At 43.8% G+C, this 22,551-nt stretch overlaps 1 protein-coding gene across 3 annotated transcripts in view; it reads right to left on the bottom strand.

Annotated features, from left to right (window-relative positions):
- The window catches only part of HYOU1 (hypoxia up-regulated 1), a gene marked incomplete at its 3' end in the record, with an annotated part of 94,290 nt that overhangs the window by 50,725 nt on the left and 21,014 nt on the right, over nucleotides 1–22,551 (bottom strand). For 2 of the 3 annotated variants that reach the window (XM_082274292.1, XM_082274293.1), the window contains 8 exons: nucleotides 13,055–13,236; nucleotides 12,744–12,859; nucleotides 6,641–6,827; nucleotides 5,206–5,340; nucleotides 4,822–4,904; nucleotides 4,572–4,704; nucleotides 1,968–2,152; nucleotides 993–1,131 (listed from right to left, as the gene is read on the bottom strand). In XM_082274292.1, coding sequence (XP_082130418.1) covers nucleotides 993–1,131; nucleotides 1,968–2,152; nucleotides 4,572–4,704; nucleotides 4,822–4,904; nucleotides 5,206–5,340; nucleotides 6,641–6,827; nucleotides 12,744–12,859; nucleotides 13,055–13,236 — 1,160 coding nt within the window. Of the gene's footprint in view, nucleotides 1–992; nucleotides 1,132–1,967; nucleotides 2,153–4,571; nucleotides 4,705–4,821; nucleotides 4,905–5,205; nucleotides 5,341–6,640; nucleotides 6,828–12,739; nucleotides 12,860–13,054; nucleotides 13,237–22,551 lie in introns of those variants that run through there. The other variant, XM_082274294.1, reaches the window with a different exon arrangement.

Raw genomic sequence — 22,551 nt, 5'->3', positions numbered from 1 at the left:
CATAGGTTTACAAACAAGTAAAAATGTTACAGCATCTGCAGAAAAAGGTGTACCTACAGTACACAGAAAGTGTAGTTGATTGTGTAAAGGTCTTTAGACTCAAAAGTAAGTCCCAGAGGCTAATCACACACTAGCAGATTTAAAAAATGAATTGATCTTTCAACAACTGAAAAGAAATGCTTGCCCTATTCCCCGCTTTGCTCTTTTGGGAGTTGGTACTCACCCCCGCTAACAAACATTGTATGTTGTGGCTAGGCCCTCGGCATCCTCCCCCACAATGCAGGGATGCTAGTCCAACATTGTACAGAATGGTATCTGGTTGGGCAGTAAAGGGAATAAGCTTTGGAGGAGGAAAAGTTATACGAAGATGACCTGAAGGGGAGAGGCAGAAGGTAAAAGTCTACCATCTTATTCATCTTCCTCCAAGCAAAACGAGCAGTTACCCCTTTCAGTGGGGAGGGGGAGCGACTGCAAGGGTAAAGATTTTTGTCCCCAGAGTTAAAGGGATATTAACGGTTCGGTATTTGTTATAAAAAAAAAAAAAAACAAACATGTTATGCTTACCTGCTCGGTGCCATTGTTTTGGACCAAGCACCCTCCAACCTCCTTTTCTTGGGTCCTTTGCCGACACACCAGGCTCCTCCCTTTTGCCTAGAGCCCCCATAGCAAGCAGCTTACCATGGGGGCTCCTGAGCCGCTGCTCTATGTCCATTCACACATGGAGCGCCGCTTTGCCCCGCTCTCTCCCCTCATTGGCTCACTGGCTGACTGTTCCAGCCAATGAGGGGGTAGAGACCTGAAGAGCTCTCGTGCACACCGCTGGATCGAAACAGGACTCAGGTTAAGTATTAAGGGAGCTGGGGGCACTTCTGCACTAGTATTTTTATATTTTTTGTATAGAATGCATGAAGGTTAAAAAAAACCTTAAGCCTTTAAAGTTATTTTTTTTATTTTTGTTATGAATGCAAGAATACTCTGCACAGCTACATTACCCTGTCAAGACTGAGTATTCCACTTTCATCCATGTTGAAATGAGCTTTGATGCCTTTTGATTCATAGTCAGAATTCTTCTGAAAACTTTCCCCAACGCCATTAAGTTTGACTGTGGTGAGATTGCGAGATCCAAAAATCCTGTAGGTGGAAAAAAAAAAAAAAAAAACAACATTAAGTAAATATCTTAGGCATCAAAACACTACAGTTACTGAGTTGCTTTAGCTTGTAACCATCAGATGGAATACTACAACTGCATTATTTTACAGAAGGCGCCATGCTAAGAGAGGGAAATGTAAGCAAAAAAAAAAAAAAAGTTTACAGCCAGTACGATTCCTTATTCAATAGTGGGAATACACAGAAGGGTGTTACATTCAGCAGATGGGGACCAAACAGGAAGGCGAGGACAATGTTACCAGATAAATATGGGAGACGAACTTTAGTCTGCAATTCCATCTAGGTGAGAATTTAAGGCTTTATCCAATATTAAGGGAGACATTTAGAGCAGTAGCACACATCCAACCCCCTTCTTCCTTTCTCACACAAACATCCCAAAAAAAAAAAGAAAGAAAGAAAGAAAGAAAGAAAGAAAGAAAGAAAGAGAAAGAAAGAAAGAAAGAAAGAAAGAAGAAAGAAAGAAAGAAAGAAAGAAAGAAAGAAAGAAAGAAAGAAAGAAAGAAAGAAAGAAAGAAAGAAAGAAAGAAAGAAAAGAAAGAAAGAGAGAAAGAAAGAAAGAGAGAAAGAAAGAGAGAAAGAAAGAGAAAGAAAGAGAGAAAGAAAGAAAGAGAGAAAGAAAGAAAGAGAGAAAGAAAGAGAGAAAGAAAGAAAGAGAGAAAGAAAGAAAGAGAGAAAGAAAGAAAGAGAGAAAGAAAGAGAGAAAGAAAGAAAGAGAGAAAGAAAGAAAGAGAGAAAGAAAGAAAGAAAGAGAGAAAGAAAGAAAAAAAGAGAAAGAAAGAAAAAAAAGAGTAAAGGCTCACCTCAGGTCTTCTGGGTCAAGAAAGCCAAGGTCTCCATAGTTGATATCAAACTCAAAGTCATCTGTGTATCTATTAAAGGTGATAACCTTGCGCTGTGGGTATGGGGCAAGCCTTTGAAAAAGAATTCTCTTGTTGTGTTTTACACTTTTTACGCCTTCTTCCTCCACCTCTCTAGTAAACTCCACCTGTGGGATTTAAAACCCAAAAGCAGTCCGTCAATGGCAGGCCACACAAGTTCATATACGACGCCCAAAAAGATTAGAACTCAAAACTTTGCAGCACAACGTATTGTAGAATGGATTAAGTCAACGTATATAGACAAATGGGCGCCTCCTTGAAACTAAATTCCCCCTACCCTCATAAACTGCATGTATATGCATCAGAGCAGTTTTTTTTGTAATTCCTTAAAGTTGCATAATACAAACATGTGCAAGAGTAGTGCATAAAAAGGACACATTAGTAGACAGACATGTAAAATCAGTAGCGATACAAGAAAGTCTGCACAGCATCAACGTGCATCCAAGAAATGACAATCTGCAAATCAAGTGACTGACTAAAAACATGGAATTCTCAAGAGGTGGTGGCTATGAGAGCCTCCAACATGTACAAATAAAGTGCAGTATAAGAATGCAACTATTTTCAATAGGAAAAAAAAAGGAAAATAAAGCAAACTGGGGTCGTCAGAGGCCACAGTGACCCAAGCAGGGCCTACAACCAAATGGCCAAAATAGAATGGCCAGATAACTACCAAAACTGCAAGGGATGTATCACAGAGCCTCAAAAGGGGAATAAGGGGCAAGATAAAAAGGAGTAAAGAGAAAAACCGGAAAAGCATCTCTCGCCTAGGGTAATCAGAGCTGTTTTTAAATTAGCACTAGGTATCTGACGATTGCTGGTCCCAGTGGTGTTGCCAATGGAGCTACCAGGATCCAGCACCAAGGTTGGGAGCTCAGCCTATTACACACCTTGGATCCTGCTACAAGTCATTTTAAAAGTCTGCTGCTGCAAACTATAATATATATATATATATATATATATATATATATATATATATATATATAAAAATATATATATATATATATATATATATATATATATATATATAAAAAAAAAATATATATATATATATATATATATATATATATATATATATATATATATATATATATATATATATATATATATATATATATATATATATATATATATATATATATATATATTTTTTTTTTTTTTATGTATAGACACTTTCTAGTGAGGTTCCAAGAGAAATTGTTATGGCCCAGGTATTTACTGTGAAATTACCAAATAAAATACTTCCCAAGCCAAGTCCCCACTTCCTGGGACCCGACTGCTTCATCAGTATTATTTATATCAACAGGCTTGTCAAGTCCTCATATGTTAACACAAGGTTCAAAAGGGAAGGAAGGAAGAAAGGACTATGTGTATTCTGCTACATATTTTTGGTAAAAAAAAAAAATCCCAATAAGTGTATATTGATTGGTTTGCACAAAAGGTATATTTTTTGAACTAGTAAGGCCAGCTATCAGGGACATAGTGGGACTGATATTGCAGTTGACATTCTGACACTGACTTTTTCGGAACTAGTGACACTAATACAGTCATCAGTGCTAAAAATATGCGGTCACTGTACTAATGACACTGGCTGGGAAGGGGTTATCAAAGGGTTAACTGTGTGCTAGATATACATACACACGCACACACGTTATGGCCAGGCCACTGAGGCAATTCAAACTGTTTATGTACTATGTTAGTATGGAAGCAGAGGTTGGTGTTTATTTTCTATTTGAGTTCTTTTTAGATTTGTCATTCCCAAAGGGATAACCAAAGAACCCTTTCACATCGAGGCGCTTCTAAACTGCCCATGAAACCCCTAAAAACTTTTGAGGCGCTTTTCAGGCATTTGTGGTGCGGTGCGCTTTTTGGACATGCGAAAACTAAAAACTTGCTCCGAAAACCACTGAGGCCCTTTTGAATCGCTTTTCAGGCACTTCCCAGTCAATTCAATTGAGAGGGGCATTTTTGAGGTGCTTTTTTTTAGCTCTCCAAAACATGCTCCAAAGATGCTGCATGCTAAATTTCACCAAACTGCCAGTACACCGCCCCAGGGTGAAAGCATATATTTTAATAGGAAGCATTTTTCACAAGCCAAAGTGTTTGAAAAAATTCCTCCGTTTGAAAGGGCTTGAAATGACCTTTGGTGCATCTTAACGCACAGCAGGCTGTTGGCCAGAAGCTGCCTATAGTTGTGCTGCAAGTCCTATAGTGGTCTAAATTGAGTCCAGCCGAGAGAGGGTTGCACAAATGATCAGTTATTGAATATAGGCAACTACTATGCGACTGCTACTGTACAATATTTCTGTGAAAAAGAATGTTTGGTATAATATATTACCTTCATAATGCACACTACTTACTCTTCATTGCCAAGTTTTTCTGGGGGTTTTTGGTTTCTGCGATTTTGAGGGGGGTTAGGCAATTTTTCTCTGGTTTTTGTTTCCCGGATGTACAATCGCGTTAGTTTACTTTTATTGTATATGCAAGATGAAAAACCTTTTCTTCAAAAATTATTTAAATGAAAAATACCTGTATTGGATAGATCGCTGCATCACGAACTACAAATGGCTTAACTTTGAATGCCTTGCTAAGAGCGGCTGCTTGATAAACAGCTCCCATAGCGGCTGCTTCATCAGCATTTATGTTCTTTCCCAACTCCTCCCTGTAAGAAAAGAGACAATCTAAAAATTACTATGCACAAGGCTAGCTACTGTAACATGGTTACATGGCTTACGATTCTTTAGAAAGGCTCCACCCATATAATGCATGCTGAACTTACTTGCCCACTGCTTTAAGAAGCCATTCTTGAACTTTGGGTACACGAGTTGCTCCACCCACTATGATCACCTGATCAATTTCATCCTGTGAACAAATTTAATATGTCTTGGTTAGAGACTAGGAAGTGATTGTAAAGCCTTGTGTTTCCCCCCTAAAACATGCTCTGCCTAATGGGAATGCACAGAGGTTTCTTTCTCTCTCCCCCTCCCCCCTTCTGAGTGCTCAGGTAGGTATTTTGGGGGGGGGGGGGGGGGCGATCATAGATTTTTTTACCTTAATGCAGGGAATGCATTAAGAAAAGGTAAAGACACATTATGCCTTTACAACCACTTGAAGAAAAGCTTTTACACAAATAGCCACAACAGCTTGCAAAATTATTCCTCACCATGTTCATTTCGGCACCACTCAAAGCCTTTTGCACAGGTATAGGGACTCTTTCAAATAAGTCTCCACACAGCTCCTCAAGATCTTGACGAGACACCTTGGCTCTGAAGTCAATATCATCCATAAGACCTTCAATCTAAAAAAAAATTATATTAGATACATACATATAAAAAAACACTTTGCAAGTGAACACATTTAGAAACTTGCTATAGCTTGCAGAACATACTATTGTGGTGAAATCAGAAAGTCTACTCAATTTACTTCAGTCTGCATTATCTAATCACCTGCAGATTAAGTACAATAAGGGGCTGACTAATATTTAGTATATTAGCAGTTAGTACTACTGTCCTTTCCTGTGCAAGATCTCTCTTCACTTATGTATCCTGCATAACCAAAACTTTCAAACTTCAAATGGTACATCTGAATCTTATTGGCTGCAGAGACATTTCTTGCACCTCTTTTTTTAGGCTCTATATGTGCAAGAGTCAGTGGGGAACACCAAGCAGGAACATTCCAGGATCTCCGGGTTAGAGACAAAGGGGAGTTGGTGAAGTGATGCAAATATAGCAATGTCAACACCAGCGTTGGGGGGGGGGGGGGGGGGGGGGATAACACACACACACCAAAACTCAGCAGGTAGGCCATGCTTCTTAAGAGCCCATTCACACTAGCACGACTTGTGAGGCGACTTGTGTCGCCCCAGGTCGCTTGATATAACAAAAGCAATGTTAATCAATCAGTGCCGTCTTAATTGGCACTACTGAAGTCGCTCCGACTTCAAAAAAGGGTCCTGTACTACTTTGAGGCGACCTGTGATCCGACTGTCCCATATACTTCAATGGGAGTCGCCTCCTTACCTTAATTGAAGCGACTTGTTATCAGACTTTCCAGGAAGAAGAAAGATTAGCCAGGCATTCCCCACAGACAAAGTCGCCTGTCTCTTCAAAGTCTCTAAACAAGTCTCTAAACAAGTCTCTAAACAAGTCTCTAAACAAGTCTCTAAACAAGTCTCTAAACAAGTCTCTAAACAAGTCTCTAAACAAGTCTCTAAACAAGTCTCTAAACAAGTCTCTAAACAAGTCTCTAAACAAGTCTCTAAACAAGTCTCTAAACAAGTCTCTAAACAAGTCTCTAAACAAGTCTCTAAACAAGTCTCTAAACAAGTCTCTAAACAAGTCTCTAAACAAGTCTCTAAACAAGTCTCTAAACAAGTCTCTAAACAAGTCTCTAAACAAGTCTCTAAACAAGTCTCTAAACAAGTCTCTAAACAAGTCTCTAAACAAGTCTCTAAACAAGTCTCTAAACAAGTCTCTAAACAAGTCTCTAAACAAGTCTCTTCAAAGTCACGGGGCGACTATCTGGTCGCGGTAGTGTGAACCGGCTCTAACCGTGAATACACCTTGAGGTGATTCGCAAAAAATATTTGCATATTGTACCTGTGCCATGTGATCATTGTTTGCACTCAGAATGGTTTTGACACGGTTTGCCTCTTTTAAAAGCTTAGCCATCGCCCGTGGATTCTCTCGTACATCTTTTTTGGATTTCTTCTGTTCATTGAAGAGTTTTGCCAAATGTTCTCTGAGTCTTAGGTCTATTTCTAGACCACCAAGAATACGATCAAACCTAGTAGGTATTAAAAAAAAAAAAAGAAGATGAAATAAAATAGTGTTTATCCAAATCATAAAAGTAAAGCTTAGAAAACTGCAAAATGCCATATTATAATTTTTTATTTTTTATTGCAGCAAGTCTATTGACATTGGAGCTTTGATGAATGTCATTTGGTTACCAAGTTAAACATGCCATATCAAAATTGCTGTTAAGGTGTCCTAAAGGCTACTGTGATTTTATGCCATTCCTGACATGCATCCTGCTCTTGAAGGCTAAACTCCAAGAACAGTAAAGTAAAAACCCTGCCCTACAGTGGGGCTGAGCCTGCACTACAAATTTTAAAGCTTATTTATATCTAGGGGGACATGGAAAGCAGTTTTACTGATCATTCTCTCCTTCAGTCTTCCGTGCTGGTAGACCGGTCTCCACAGCCTCTTCTCCATTACACTCCCGCAGTTGGATGGCATCAAGATCGATGCAGAGCCCACAGGCTTGCACTGATCTCAGGGAAGCCAAGAAACAGTCTACTGCTGAAGCATTGTTTTTTTTGGTGGGGCAGAGTAAAAGTGCTTTTTCATTCCCCTAGATGTAAATGAGCAGTTAACCCTTGAAGTGGGGCTTTTACTTTTAAGTAAGGATGTGTTCCCTTGTTCTAGTAACAAAAAAACAAAATATTTAAACTACATTTTTTTTTTTATATATATATAAAATTAATATATTTGTCACTCTTCCATAAAGGCCACATTTGTGGAGTGCACGACTAATAGTTGTCCTGTGGACAACTTCTCAAACCTGAGCCGTGAAGCTCTGTAGCTCCTCCAGAGTTACCATGAACCTCTTGGCTGCTTCTCTGAAAAATGCTCTCCTTGCCTGGCCTGTCAGTTTAGGTGGACGGCCATGACTCGGTAGGTTTGCAGCAGTGTTAATTTTGGCAGCAAATTCAGATTTAGTTTTGGTCAGTCTTGAATAAAATGCTATTTTAGTTTGTCATTTTTTAGTCAACTAAAACCATGTACCTTTAAGTCAACTACAAATGGAATGGGTTTAGGCAAGTTGTAATGCATTTAAACATTTCTCCAGATGTTCCAAATTATACTCCTTCCACTGTCGTGATGATGCGGTGCCTGGACCACCATCTGACATCAGCAGAAAGCAGAATTCAGTCCGTTCTCTGCTGAAAACGGGTCACAGGAGTGCAGAACGGACTGCATGCCTGTGATCCATAGGTGGATGTACAGCCAAAAAAAGCTTTGCCTGTACATCTCCTTTAAGGTTTGAACAGGCACTACAGACATACATAAGATTTAGTGCCGGTTCACACTATAGCGTGTGCGGCGATCGTATGTAATATCAGAGCGCACTGCTCCTTCATTACATGCGATCGGATGTGCGGTGCAAATTCAGCCATACACTTTGTATGGCTAAATTCACACTGCACCCGAACAAAAAGTCGCACATGACCCTTTTTTTCAGCCGCATCAGGATCGGATCGCACAGTGGTTCACACTTGTGCGATCCGATCCTGTGCGAACTGTCAGATTGCACTGCGATATGCGATCAAACTGTGGGTGTAGTTAACATTAACTGCCAGATGTGCGTTTGCAATGCGGGAACAGGCTGCGAATTCGCAGCCTTCCCGCATCGCACAAGTGTGACCCGGCACTTAGCTACTGTGATATACGACATCTTTATAAACATATATTACATCTTTATAAATAAAACCCAAGTTTCATAAACAAAAAATATTGCTTTTTGACAAACAGAAGGGCAAATTAAAAAAAAAAAAAAAAAAAAAATTGTAAACCCTATTGGCTGTAATGTCATTGCACATATTACCTGATTACTACCAACAATTAAGAAAAAAAAATATATAAGAAAAGGCTTTTTTTTCTCTTTCAGCAGCTTAGTAGATGCCCTTTACTTATGCTTACGCAGTAGTGCAATACAGGTTTAAACTTTAATGTGCTATTACAGGCTCTGGATGGAATGGTTACCGATTTAGAAATGGCCAGCAGAGTAGTGTGCATTTTGATATCAATTTTCGATTTAGTAACATTGTCTAAAATGTCATTTTAGACATCGGAATTGTTTTAGTCGTATTTTAGTTGACTAAAATAGTGTCATTTTTGGTGACTAAATTAACACTAGTTTGCAGTTGTGGCATACTCTTCCCATTTTCGAATGAAGGCTTGACCAATGCGCCGTGAGACGTTCAAAGCTTGGGATTGTTTTTTTTCCTATTTTTAGAACCTAACCCTGCTTTAAATATCTATTTATTCCTGACCTGACTGATGTGTACCTTAGCCTTCATGATGCTGTTTGTTCACTAAGGTTCTCTAACAAACCTCTGAGGGCTTCACAGAACAGCTGTATTTATACTGAGATTAAGTTACACACAGGTGGGCTCTATTTACCAATTAGGTGATTTATGAAGGTAATTGTTTCCACTAGATTTTAGTTAGGGGTATCAGAGTAAAGGGGGATGAATACAAATGCATGCCACACTTTCAGATATTTTTTTAAAAAATTTGAAAAACCATGTATCATTTTTCTTTCACTTTACAATTCTGGGCAACTTTGGGTTGGTCTCTTGTATTTAATTCCCAATAAAATACATGTTTTTGGTTTTAACATGGCAAAATCAGTTGCTTGTTTGAATCAGATTGTGTAAAGAGGGGCCCTGACGGCTTTTCTGCTACATACTATAAACGCTTTGCCTCTGTTCTTATCCCCCCATTGGTAGGGGCACTTAACTCCCTGCTGGACGGTCACTCCTTTCACACGGATTCGCTCATGGCTGCTATTTCCATGATTCCTAAACCCAATTCGGATGATACCTCCTGGTCCAATTATAGACCCATCTCTATACTCAACATTGACATCAAACTGCTTGCCAAGGTCCTGTCCTCTCGCCTCAATGTGGTCATAGGCACTTTGGTCCATGCTGACCAGACGGGTTTCATCCCATACCGCCAGGCTGGCGATAATATTCGTCGGGCCACCCTGCTGGCACACATTGCCAGGAAACGCCGAATTCCCTCTTGCTTTCTCTCCCTGGACATTAGCAAGGCATTCGATTCTCTGTCTTGGCCATACCTCACCTCCATCCTTGATCGCTGGGGTTTTGGCTCCCACTTCCTGCAATGGGTGAATGCCCTCTACAAGAACCCTAGAGCGTACGTCTATTATTCAGGCTATAGGTCGGACCCTTTCCCCATTGAGCGCGGCACGAGACAGGGTTGTCCCCTTTCCCCCCTGCTATTTGCCTTGGCCATTGAGCCCCTTGCGATCCTCATACGATCCAATCCGAATATTCGTGGAATTGAACTGGGGGGTCACCACCATAAACTCTGCCTTTTTGCGGACAATGTCCTGCTTTTTCTTACTGCCCCTCTCACGTCTGCCCCTAATCTCCTTGATACCCTAACTAAATTTGGATCACTTTCGGGCCTTGTTGTCAACCCACGGAAATCTCTAGCCCTCAATGTATCCCTCTCAGCCGAAGACCTTAACCACCTCAAGTCTTCCCTCCCGTTCCCTTGGGCCAACTCCTACATCCCCTACTTGGGCGTCAAGTTCACAGCTGACCCTGTTGAGCTCTTTTCTGCTAATTACCCTCCCATGCTATCAACGCTTACATCGCTTATGAACAAATGGTCCTCCCTACCTCTTTCCTGGATGGGGAGAATTACAGTCCTCAAAATGTCGATCTTACCCAAGATCTTGTACCTGTTTCGGGTTCTCCCGATTGGGGTACCAGCTTACTTCTTACGCATTCTACAGAAACGGGCTTTGGAATACATTTGGGGTAACGCCAAACCCCGCTTACCCCGACCGACGCTGTATCGACCACATATCCGAGGCGGGCTTGGGGTGCCACAGTTCTCCAAATACTACTATGCTGCAGAGTTGGCTCAGCTCCCTAAGTATCATGCAACAAAGGAAGTCCCATTGTGGGTCTCCATAGAAGCAATGGACTGTGATCCTCTCTCTGTGGCTAACCTCCTCTGGCTCCCACCCTCACAACGGAGATGTGTTACCAATCCTATCACTAAGCACAGCCTAACCCTTTGGGATAGACTTAAACGTCGTTTTCACCTTCAGTCCCCTAATAAACCCCTACTTTCTTTTCTCCGCAACCCCTCGTTCTACCCAGCCTGGTACTCCCGGACTTCTTTCTCCGAGTGGACTAGGGTTGGCTTGATACGTGCTTACCAGTTCTTCACTCCCCGGGCTTTTCAAACCTTCCCAGCCCTGCGTGAGGCCCACAACCTCCCTCCTGGCGAATTGTTTCGCTACTTGCAACTGAAACACTTCTTTAGCCAGAACGCACCGGCGCGCGATAGCTCCCATGCGTTCTCCACCTTTGAGCAGGCTTGCAAAACAGACCCGCATAGGAGGGGGCTCATTTCTGATCTCTATGCCCAACTCCTGTCGGTTCAAGAGACTACCCCCCCGGCATATGCTTCCAAATGGGAAAGGGACCTACACCTCTCCTTGGAAGACTCTGACTGGATCCAAATTTGGCAAGCCACTAAATCGGCTTCCCCAAATATTGTAGCCTTGGAGACAAATTACAAAGTCCTTACCAGATGGTACTTGGTCCCAGCCAGAGTCTCCAAGTATGTGCCACAATACTCACCTCGTTGCTTTCGTGGTTGCGAGTCTCTAGGTACCCATGCACACATTTGGTGGGAATGCCCCACGGTCCGTACCTTTTGGTCCGAAGTGTATCGGGTTTTATCTACAATCTTCCAGATTGTGTAAAGAGGAACTTTTAAAGTAAAATTGCATCCATCTTCCCCGGGTCCTCTGACAGATGTTGGAGATGCCAGGGGGATAAGGGAACTCTATTCCACATCTTCTGGAGCTGCCCTGTACTTCGGGACTTTTGGACCGAGGTGCGCAGAATCTCCCAGAAAATGACTGACCGCATCATTTCGGATAACCCGGCCTTTTTTCTTCTCCACTGCTCGGGTATTGCCCCGCGTTGCTACAAGCGCTCTGTTCTCCGACACCTTACCGATGCTGCGAAGTCGTGTATAAGCCTTTGCTGGAAGTCCACTTCCCCGCCGACCACCTCCCTGTGGCTCCGGAGAGTGAAGTGGATAAATGATTTGGAAGACTTGGTACTCACTGCACAGGGCAGGAAGGAGCAGTACTCTAAAACCTGGGCCTGCTGGAACGAGTTCACTCTCCCCGACGAAGGCCAGGCTCTCAGCTCTCCCCCTGCTTGATTGCTGGGATGGCTGGGCGAGGGGGTCACCCGCGTGGGCCGAACCTGTAACCCCCTTCTCTCCCATCCCTTACCCTACCTTTCTACCCCCCCCCCCCCCCGTCTCTTTCTCTGTATTTCTCAACTCCTGGATCATCTCCCCCTTTTCCTCTGTGGGTTGTCTTTTTATGTCCTCTTTGGCTCTCCCAGCCTTTCCCTCTGTCATTTCCTTGGAAAAGACCTGAAAACTATTTCATTTGGCTATGTGCGTGTTACATGTGTTGGCTTAGATATTCCATATTCTCCTCTAAATGTTACTTGACGGTGTTGCTATCCATTACTCATATGATCAGCCTCTCTGAGCTGCCTCGCCCCGCACTTCGGGACGGTGATGGTTCTCTGTGGCGCTATTGCTTGCTCATTGGTTTGATGTCCTATGCGGTCAGTTTACGTCTGGTATTATTGTGTCTAACTTGCCAACTCTGGATGTACACTTATTTTGACCTTACGCACTCTGTATTTATTGTTCTGTTTAATAAAGAATTTGAAAAAAAAATTGCATCTAACAGAAATCTTATCCTCATGGGAGATTATATACATACATAGTAGGATTAAAAAATAAAATGTGCCCTCTAATGTGAGCCAGAACACCATTCTGAGAAGCTCCGAAATTATCAAAAGCTACTGAACTGTTCTGAAATGTGTTCATTGCTTACCCAACACCACGAATTTGCAGCTGTGGCTGAACACCCGAGTCTTTGGTCTTTATGGTCTGATAAGTCACAATGGTGCAAGTTGTACTTCTTGATCCCATATCATAAAACATAATGTTCTGGTAAATAAAGAAATGGCAGAATAAAACCTTCAGTTTTAGCATCAGAAATATTTCAGTATTTGATGCATACAAATGTTGCTAGTCCTGGGCACCAGGCAGGAGGACACTTTAAAGAAGTGTAAAACATGGTTGGACTGCTTTACAACCTTACACAAGATGACATAATATAAAGAGCACATAGTAAAACCATACCTGAGCAGTCGAGTTGATGTCTTTTCTTCTGAAGACCCCATAATTCAAGGCAACTGCAGTATTATCATTTATAAGCTGAAGCACTTTAAGGCCAGCAAGTTTGGCAGCCTGGAGAACAGCCCTGCGTTCTGCCTGATTAAAGAATGCAGGAACTGTAATCACTGTATCTTTGATGGACTGCTCTGATAAGAAACAGAAGGTAAAAATAAGTATCAAAAGCTCAGATAGGTACATCCTACTGCTACTAAAATTATTCTATTTGCACAATATAGTTTGCTCCTTCCATTTAGAGAGTTTACATTCAATTTACTCTGATCTTTTAGTTCTACTAGAGTTATATGGACTAAACAGGCAATTTAGTGCTAAATATAATGAATTAGAATTTCAAAAGTATGTCAAGCTGGCAGGGGGGGGGGGGATGATGGGTGCCCCCTTTTTATTTTAGTGTCATCCACTGGTTGTTATGCTGTAGAATGCAGGGCAGAAAGTTGGCAGGCCTTAGGGTTACATAGTCTGGTTAAAAAAAAAAAAACAAAAAAAAAGGCAAATCCCTCCAATAGAAGGGGGAAATATATAAGGCCCTATACTCAAAAAAAAAACATACAGGCTTTGTTTATAAAAAAAAAAAAAAAAAAAAAAAAAAAAAAATCTACTGAGCTGGCCAGAACCAGCTCTTGAGGAGTCTATGCCACATTTTCACAGCTCTTGTGAAGAAGCGTTTCTGTATTTGACTATTAAATCTCTTTTCCTCCAGATGTAATCTGAAGTGATTCACCGTATACACCACTTATGTATTTATACATGTTGATCATATCCCCCCCCCCCCCCCTTAATCTCCTCTTCTCAAGAGAATACATTCAGTTCCCCTAATCTTTCCTCATAGCTGAGCTCCTCCATGCCTCTTATCAGCTTGGTTGCCCTTCTCTGCACTTTCTCCAGTTCCCCGATATCCTTTTTTGTGAACTGGTGCCCAAAACTGAACTGCATATTCCAGATGAGGTCTTACAAATGATCTCTCTCTCTCTCTGCAGTCAATACCTCTACTAATACAAGAAAGGATTTTACTCGCTTTTTAAACTGCTGCTTTGCATGCCATTATTAAATTGTAAAGGTTCGTTTTTTTTTCCTCTTTAAAAATTGGGGCTGCACAAAGCGACCCCAATCCTTTTCTGGGGTGCCCCGGCGGTGCTCCTGGCCCCCTTCATCAGAGAATTTCATTTTGTGAAACGCATCAACTATGCTTTGTCTCCTGCCTCCGATTATTTTGTCCATCATGGATTTTTGGATTCTTCAATAAATGTTTGCAATTTTCAAGTCGGAGTGCAGTCCTCTACTTCCAAAGATTACAGCTGCTGGGATTGCGGGTCTAATGTGCACCCGACTTATGGATTGTTGGACTTCTCACACCTGAGCGGTTTTGGGTGCGTTTGTGCCCCCACAGAGAGCCCGTGCGGGCACGCTCACGAGTCCTGCTGCTGTGTCCTTTGACACAAGACAGCAGGACTCGGCCCCGCCCCCATGTCACTGGATTTGATTAACAGGAGCTGCTATCAATCTATCCAATGAGGACCTGAGACAGCAACTGGAGCCACTGGGCTTGTGCTTGTCGCTGAAATGATCAGGTTCAGGTAAATGGATTTTTGTAAGAACTTACCGTAAAATCCTTTTCTCTTAAGCTCATTGACAGACGTAGTCTTCTTGATTCTCAAGAGCTGGGTTATGTTGTCTCCGCAGGAGTAGGACTAGGCAGAATGACAAAACGTTCTGGCTCCACCCTAGGGGGCAGTCCCTGAGGGTATATCCTCCCTCTCTCTGCTACAGGGAATCAGTTCTGTTTAAAGCAGTACAGAGAAATTAACCCAACCCAACTCAATGATAGAGGGGCGGGTACTACGTCTGTCAATGAGCTTAAGAGAAAAGGATTTTACGGTAAGTTCTTACAAAAATCCATTTTTCTCTATCGCTCATTGACAGACGTAGTCTTCTTGATTCTCAAGAGCTGGGACATCCAGAAGCAGTGCCACAAATGAGGGGTGGGATTGACAAATCAAATCCAATCTAGTAGGCCCAACCGGTGCCAAACTAGAAGTTTTAAAGGCTCATTATAAACAAAGAATGAGACTAAAGAAAAAAATTTCCAACGGAAAAAAACCCTCGAGGTAGACCACTGGTCTCCTCAAATTGCGGCCTGCAAAACCTTGCGGCCAAATGAGGCATCAGACGATGCCATTACATCAACCTTATAATGTTTTGAGAAGGTATGCACCGACGACCAGGTAGCCGCCTTGCACACCTGGACCACTGACGCCTGATGGCGAAAGGCCCATGACGCACTAAGTGCCCGAGTGGAGTGCGCCTTAACAGGGAACGGGGGCTCCCGACCCTTAATAGAATAAGCCTGCACTACCGTCTGTCTGATCCATCTGGAAATGGTCGCGGCAGATGCAGGCAACCCCTTTTTTGGGTCCATCTGGGATCACAAAAAGTGAATCCGTCTTGCGAAACGAGTCTGTCGTTTTCAAGTATACCCTGATCGCCCGGACCACATCCAAGGAGTGCAAAGCAAATTCCCGAGGATGACTGGGCTTAGGACACAGGGAAGGTAATACAATTTCTTCATTCAGATGAAATTCTGAAACTACTTTTGGTAGGAAGGATGGATTCGGACGAAGAACCACCTTATCTCTATGAACCACCAGATATGGTGAACGACAAGATAATGCGGCCAGTTCTGACACCCTGCGTGCAGAAGTAATAGCCACCAAGAAGGCCACCTTCTGGGACAACGTGGGTAGAGGAATCTCCCTAATATCTTCAAAGGGAGGTTTCTGAAGAACCGACAACACTAAATTAAGATCCCAGGGGGGTAACGGCGCGTGCACTGGCGGAGCCAGATGTCGCACCCCCTGGATGAAATTCCGCACCAAGGAATGAGTAGCCAAAGGCTTCTGAAAGAAGATGGCTAATGCTGAGACCTGACCCTTGATAGTACTCAAGGCCAGTTTCTGCTCAACCCCTTGTTGCAGAAAAGCCAATATTCGACTAATCGAATAAGACCGAGGACGGAACCCCAAAGGTTCACACCATGCAATGTAGGACTTCCATGTGCGATGATAAATCTTTCTGGAAGTCGCTTTCCTTGCTTCAACTAGAGTAGGAATAACTGAAGCTGACAAACCTTTGTCCTTCAGCACCTGGGTCTCAATAGCCAGGCCGTTAAAGCCAGCGATCGTAAAGCAGGATGGAAGATCGGTCCCTGAGACAGTAGATCCTCTCTGAGAGGAAGTCTCCACGGGACGTCCGCCACCAGTCTGACCATGTCGGCGTACCAAGCTCGACGAGGCCAGTCCGGAGCTACCAGGATTACTGGGATTCCTTCCTCCTCTACCCTGCGAAGAAGTCTTGGCAGTAACGCGAGAGGAGGGAAGGCATATATTAGCTGGTATTGCCCCCACGGGGCGATCAGTGCGTCTGCGGTTTCTGCTAGAGGATCGCGGGAGCGAGCCACGAATCTCTGAACTTTCCTGTTGAATCGTGATGCCAACAGATCCACATCCGGGGTGCCCCACCGTAGGCACAATTGGTGGAAAACGTCTGGATGGAGGGACCATTCCCCCTGATCCAGGGTCTGACGGCTGAGATAATCTGCCTGCCAATTCTCCACCCCCGGAAAGAACACCGCAGAGATTGCTGGAACAAATCGTTCCGCCCAGCGAAGAATGCAAGCCACTTCCTTGGCCGCTCGGACACTCTTGGTGCCCCCCTGGTGATTGACATAAGCCACGGCCGTGGCATTGTCCGACTGGATCCGAACCGGGCTGCCCTGGAGCTGCTCGGTCCAGTGAATCAGACAAAGTCTGATCGCTCTTAGTTCCAATACATTTATCGGTAATCTGGATTCTTCCGGGGACCAAAGTCCCTGGGCAGATAATTGACCGAGAATTCCTCCCCATCCGGATAGACTGGCATCCGTGGTCACTATCGTCCAAAATATTGGCAGAAATGACTTTCCCTGGCTGAGCATTGGAGACCGAAGCCACCAAACCAGAGACTCTCTGGTCTGTTTGCTCAATCGTATCTGATTGTCCAGGGATTCCGGATTCCGATTCCATCTGAGGAGAATCTCTTGCTGAAGAATTCGGGTATGGGACTGGGCAAATGGGACTGCTTCGAAGGAAGCCACCATCAACCCCAGAACCCTCATGCAAGTCCGAAGGGAAGACCAGTTGTTGGACAGTAACAACTGGACTGCTGATTGAATCTTTCGAAGTTTCCCTACCGGAAGAAACACTCTTGTCCTGACTGTGTCTAGAATTAGACCCAGATATTCGAGCCTCTGGGTGGGAACCAGAAAAGACTTTTGCTGGTTCACCAGCCACCCGAATTCCTGTAAAGAAATCATAGTAATTTCTATGTTTTGTAGCAAGGTCTGAGGAGACTCTGCATGAAGCAGAAGATCGTCTAGGTAACCTAGAATCGATATACCTCTTTGGCGCAGAAGTGCCAACATTGGGGCCAACACTTTTGTGAAGACCCGCGGAGCCGTGGCGAGACCGAAAGGTAACGCCACAAACTGATAGTGGTTCTCCTCTACGGAAAAGCGTAGAAAACGCTGATGTCCTGCGAAAATGGGAATGTGAAGATAGGCGTCCTTGATGTCTATGGACGCTAGGACATCCCCTGGATGCAGGAAGGCTGCTACCGTGCGAATGGACTCCATTCTGAATCTTCTTATGTTGACGAAAGAATTGAGTGCTCTTAAGTCCAGAATTGGACGCACTTTGCCCTCTTTCCTGGGTATTGTAAACAGGTTTGAATAAAACCCTTGAAACCGTTCTGTCCAAGGAACGTGGACTACCACTCCTTGTTGTAGTAGATCTGTGACTGCTCTCCGCAGATCTTCTAGACGATCCGGAGATAGTCGGATATTGGAAGGGAAGAATCGCGCCGGTGGGAGAGATCGAAACTCGATCTTGTACCCTGACTTTATGACTTCGCAAACCCATTTGTCCGGGATTCTGGAAAGCCATGGATCCGGGAACCGGCGAAGACGTCCCCCCACCCCAGTTATGGGTGGGGGCGCACCTTCAGGCTTTGGATGGTTTATCTTCAGGTCTGGAGGGGGCGGGCTTTTGCTTGCCCGACCAACGACCCCTGACGCCTCCTGTAGGAACCTTGGAGGACTTCGTTTTTTCACCCGCTGGACGAAAAAACCTCTTGTGAGCAGAAAAAGAAGGCCCTCGTCTTTGACGAGTTCCTCTACCTTTAAAATTTTGCGGTAAAAAGGTGCTTTTTCCACCGGTGAGATCCTTAATGATCTCATCTAAGTTGGCTCCAAATAGACGTTCTCCTGAAAAGGGGATATTAGCCAATGCTTTTTTGGAACCTTGGTCGGCTATCCAACCTTTTAGCCACAGTGTACGCCTGAGAACCACTGCTGAGACTGATGCTCGCGCCATTAATGGAGTGGCGTCTAACGCCGCATCACATACAAACTGTAACCCCTGTATCATTTGTTCCAACAAATCTGATACCGCCTGAGGGACTTCTTCTAAGTCCCGGCGTAACCACTTGGTCCATTCAGTTACAGCCTGCGAAACCAGACCAATAGCAATTATTGGCCTGAAAGCTGATCCAATCAAGGAAAACATGGTGCGAGACATAGCTTCTATCTTGCGATCCACTGGATCTTTAAAAGACGGAGCGTCTTCTAAAGGAATAACCGTGGCTTTATTCAATCTAGCAATTGGTGAATCCACCACAGGTGGTTCTGTCCATTTCTTAATAAGGGTTTCCTCAAACGGATAACGCCTGTCAATGCGTTTGGAAATATTAAAAGTGCGTTTTGGCAGACGCCATTCTTCATCGATTGGATTGCCAAAACATTTGGGCAATGGAAAAACCTTTGCCACTTTGATGCGCTTTTTAGTCCCAAAAGGGATCTCAGTTTCAGCTATTTCTGATGGAATACCCTGTAACCTTAAAGTCTCTTGAACAGATACAATGAGTGCGTTTACCAACGCTTCCTCTCGGGCTATGGCAGATGCCGAAACATCCTCCTCACTGTCTGAAGAGACAGGACCCGAGACACCAATACCAGATGAAGTACCTGCAACTGCAGAAATAGGCTCAGAGTCTGAATCCGAGGTTTCAGATAATAAGGGGTTAGGCGGGGGTCGCTTTCTTGCGCCCTGTCCCTGACAAGCCACTTCCACCCGGGACACAAAAGTTTCCATAATGGCTGACAAAGATTCAATTGTCAATGGGGTGCTGGAGGATCCCGCAGACCCCTCGAGGGGATCCGGAGGAGATACATGAGTGGCAGGGTCCATGTTAATACAGGACACTTTTTGCCAGCAATAAACAAAAAAACTCTTTTTTTTTTTTTTTTTTTTGTGTGTCTCCCCCTAGTGCAATAGCGCCCCTCAGAGTACCTGCTTCTCGATCCCAGAGAGAGAGAGAGAGGGACCCCCAAGGCTCACCAACCGATGCAGTGCAGTTTCCAACAAACTGCAGCCAGCGTCTGTCTTACACAGACTGGAAGGAGCTGTTTGCTTTTTCCCGGGCAGAAGGCGTGGCTCCGCCCCCTGTGTACGCCTTCGGGCGTTCCCAGCCCTCCACGAGGAAGCTGGGCTCACAAAACATGGCCGCCCCCATAGAAGAGACATAAGACTCCAAAAACATGGCGGCCGGCGTGACCTGAGGACATACATACATTCGGTCTACGGCAAAATGGCGGCGGACCGCCGATATCGTCTTCCCAGCACATCCACCTGCACTCTGCTGAGAGGTGACATATGGATCTACAGAGATACACTGCACATAAGGTAGGATTATACCTCCTATGTTTGCTGTAATGTTACAGTCTGCTGGGTAGAGTGTTAGCTCTTGAACCAAGTCCACTTCCCACAAACACATGCTGTATTACAAGGGGGACTTGTAAGTGTCAGATATATACTGATCATATATGGAGGGGCCCATAATATATACTGCCTCATAAATGAGGAAAAAAAGGGAACGTTTTACTCACCATACCGAACCGACAGGCACCCTCTCTTCATAATACCCTCTCCACCGAGGTGGGGGGTTTGTGGACGCCTCGACTCTCTGGTCCTGGCGTCCAAGCGAGCTTTTAACTCGAAAAGTCAGTCCCTTTACTGGGACTCCGTCGCGGCCGACTCAGCGCACTGGTCTGCACGCGTTTTTAGGCAGAAACCGGGGTGACCACTGGATCTCACATCCAGCCCGTCGCCCGGCCCCGCATACTTACTTGAATATGTCGCGGCCGACCAAGCGCAATGCCTGGTCTGCACGCGCTCGTAGGCCGGCTGGGGTGACCACAAGTGTCGCCCAGTCCGGCATTTTTGCTTGAAGATCTCACAGGAAAAAAACACTGGAGAAAACTACCTAAAAAATGTCTTTTTCTTTAAAGAAAAAAAGTCTTGCCAGGACCAAAAGATCCCAGCAAGGAACTTAGGTCCTTACTCCTGACTAGACAGAAAAAAACTGATTCCCTGTAGCAGAGAGAGGGAGGATATACCCTCAGGGACTGCCCCCTAGGGTGGAGCCAGAACGTTTTGTCATTCTGCCTAGTCCTACTCCTGCGGAGACAACATAACCCAGCTCTTGAGAATCAAGAAGACTACGTCTGTCAATGAGCGATAGAGAAAAGGGGTTTTCCACCTTAATGCATAGAATGTATTAAGGTGAAGAACCATGAGACTTTACAACTCCTTTAAGCTTAGGATATACCAGAACACCCAGATCCTTCACCATTGATTACTCTGGTTCTCCTCCTAGTATGTAATGTTCTGTGACAGGATGGTACAATGTGAGAAATTTTAACAAATGAGATCTAATTTTATAATAATTTGACATACTAGAGGCAGAACTCAAGCGCTGTGATTGGATGAGGCTGTTGCCCTGTATTTTTCAAATGTTGTGTAGTGAATCACAGTTTGAGCAGAATGAAATGGAACCATGGTCTGTGAGCTCACTATTAAAGCACTAGTTTTGATCCCATTTCACAGATTTCTTTTTTTTTTTAATCATGTGATGGGTTGGAATAAAACGGGGTAGGGCCAATAATGGTTTTCTGCATGAAAGAACTTCACTCAGATGTATATAGGACAGCACAAAACTTAAATACAGCACTTAGAGCCGGTTCACACTGAGGCGATCCGACTTCGAGGGGCGACCTGTGAAGTCGCGGTGCACGCGGCGCGACTTGCAGGGATTTCACATAATGGAAGTCTATGCAAGTCGCTCCCAGGTCGCCCCAAATTAGTACAGGACCCTTTTTCTAAGTCGGAGCGACTTGTGTCGCTCCTATTAGAACGGGTCCTGTACTACTCAATGGCGAGGGACCGACCGCGACTTGTCAGGCTGACAAGTCGCCTGACAAGTCGCGCTTGTCTGAATGGGGTCTTACATTTGGCAATATAGTCATAATGTAGCCAACCTCAAGGTGAGCAATTTTTAGAGCGCTCAAGCTTGCAGGTTAATTATGTAGCCATGAAAACTTTGTCAATACAGGAGGTATAGGAGAGGAAGCCAGGCGTGCAGGTAGACACTGTAGTCATTGATTATCCCCAAGTAGAACAGTGACCAGGACCACTTTTTATAACTAGCAGGGGTGTGGAGACTGGCATCACCCAAGGTTTTAAAGCATGCTGTGACAAGAAGAAAAAAAAAAAAAAAAAAAAAAAGAAGAAAGAGTGAAGAGAAATTAGAACCCATCAGGCTTTTATTGCTGTCTGTGCCACTGTTAGGTAGATTTACCATCCATTTGTCCTTTTTACCATTATCATTGAAAGTAAAGTAAAATCCCAAAAATTGGGTTGTCCCAGAAAATTATTAGAGAGCAAATCTTCCAATAGAAACACTAGTTCTGGTGTCCTTGGGGCCCAAATGGAGTCCCTTAATTTGCAGGGATTTCTTTTCACTTCCTGTTTACACAGGAGACAAAAAAAAAAAAAAAAGACTGGAATTATAAACCCCCCCCCCACCTCTATCCAAAATGGGGGGGGGGGGGGTGAGTGGAGGAACCTTGCCTACAGTTAAGTACTTTCATGGTCATTGTCACAATGAAATTGCTTTAGGCCTCTTTCACACGGGCGCTCCGTATGTCCGTATATCACCCCATCCGTTTGCGGATGATATACGGACATAATGCATGTCAATGGTATTGCAGATGTCAGCGGATGACCATCCGCTGACATCCAATTTGCGTCCTTTCAGTTCTGTTCCGTTTTTTCCTATTTTTCTTCCGTTTAAAAAACGGAACGGATGCAAAAATCGGATGTCATCCGCAATCCCCTTAGACATACATTATGTCCGTATATCATCCGCAAACGGATGGGATGATATGCAGACATACGGAGTGGATGACACAAGTGTCATCTGTGTCCATGAAAAAAAAAAAAAAAAAAAAGTGCAGGAGCGGAGAAAAAAATTAAAAAAAAAAAAAAAAAAACCCCCCCCTCGCACACAAATAA

The sequence above is a fragment of the Pelophylax lessonae genome, assembly GCF_965119305.1.
Source record: "Pelophylax lessonae genome assembly, chromosome: 12".
Taxonomy (NCBI): Eukaryota; Metazoa; Chordata; class Amphibia; order Anura; family Ranidae; genus Pelophylax; species Pelophylax lessonae.
The sequence above is the reverse complement of the archived record's forward strand: the minus strand, read 5'-3'. Positions and strand labels throughout refer to the sequence as shown.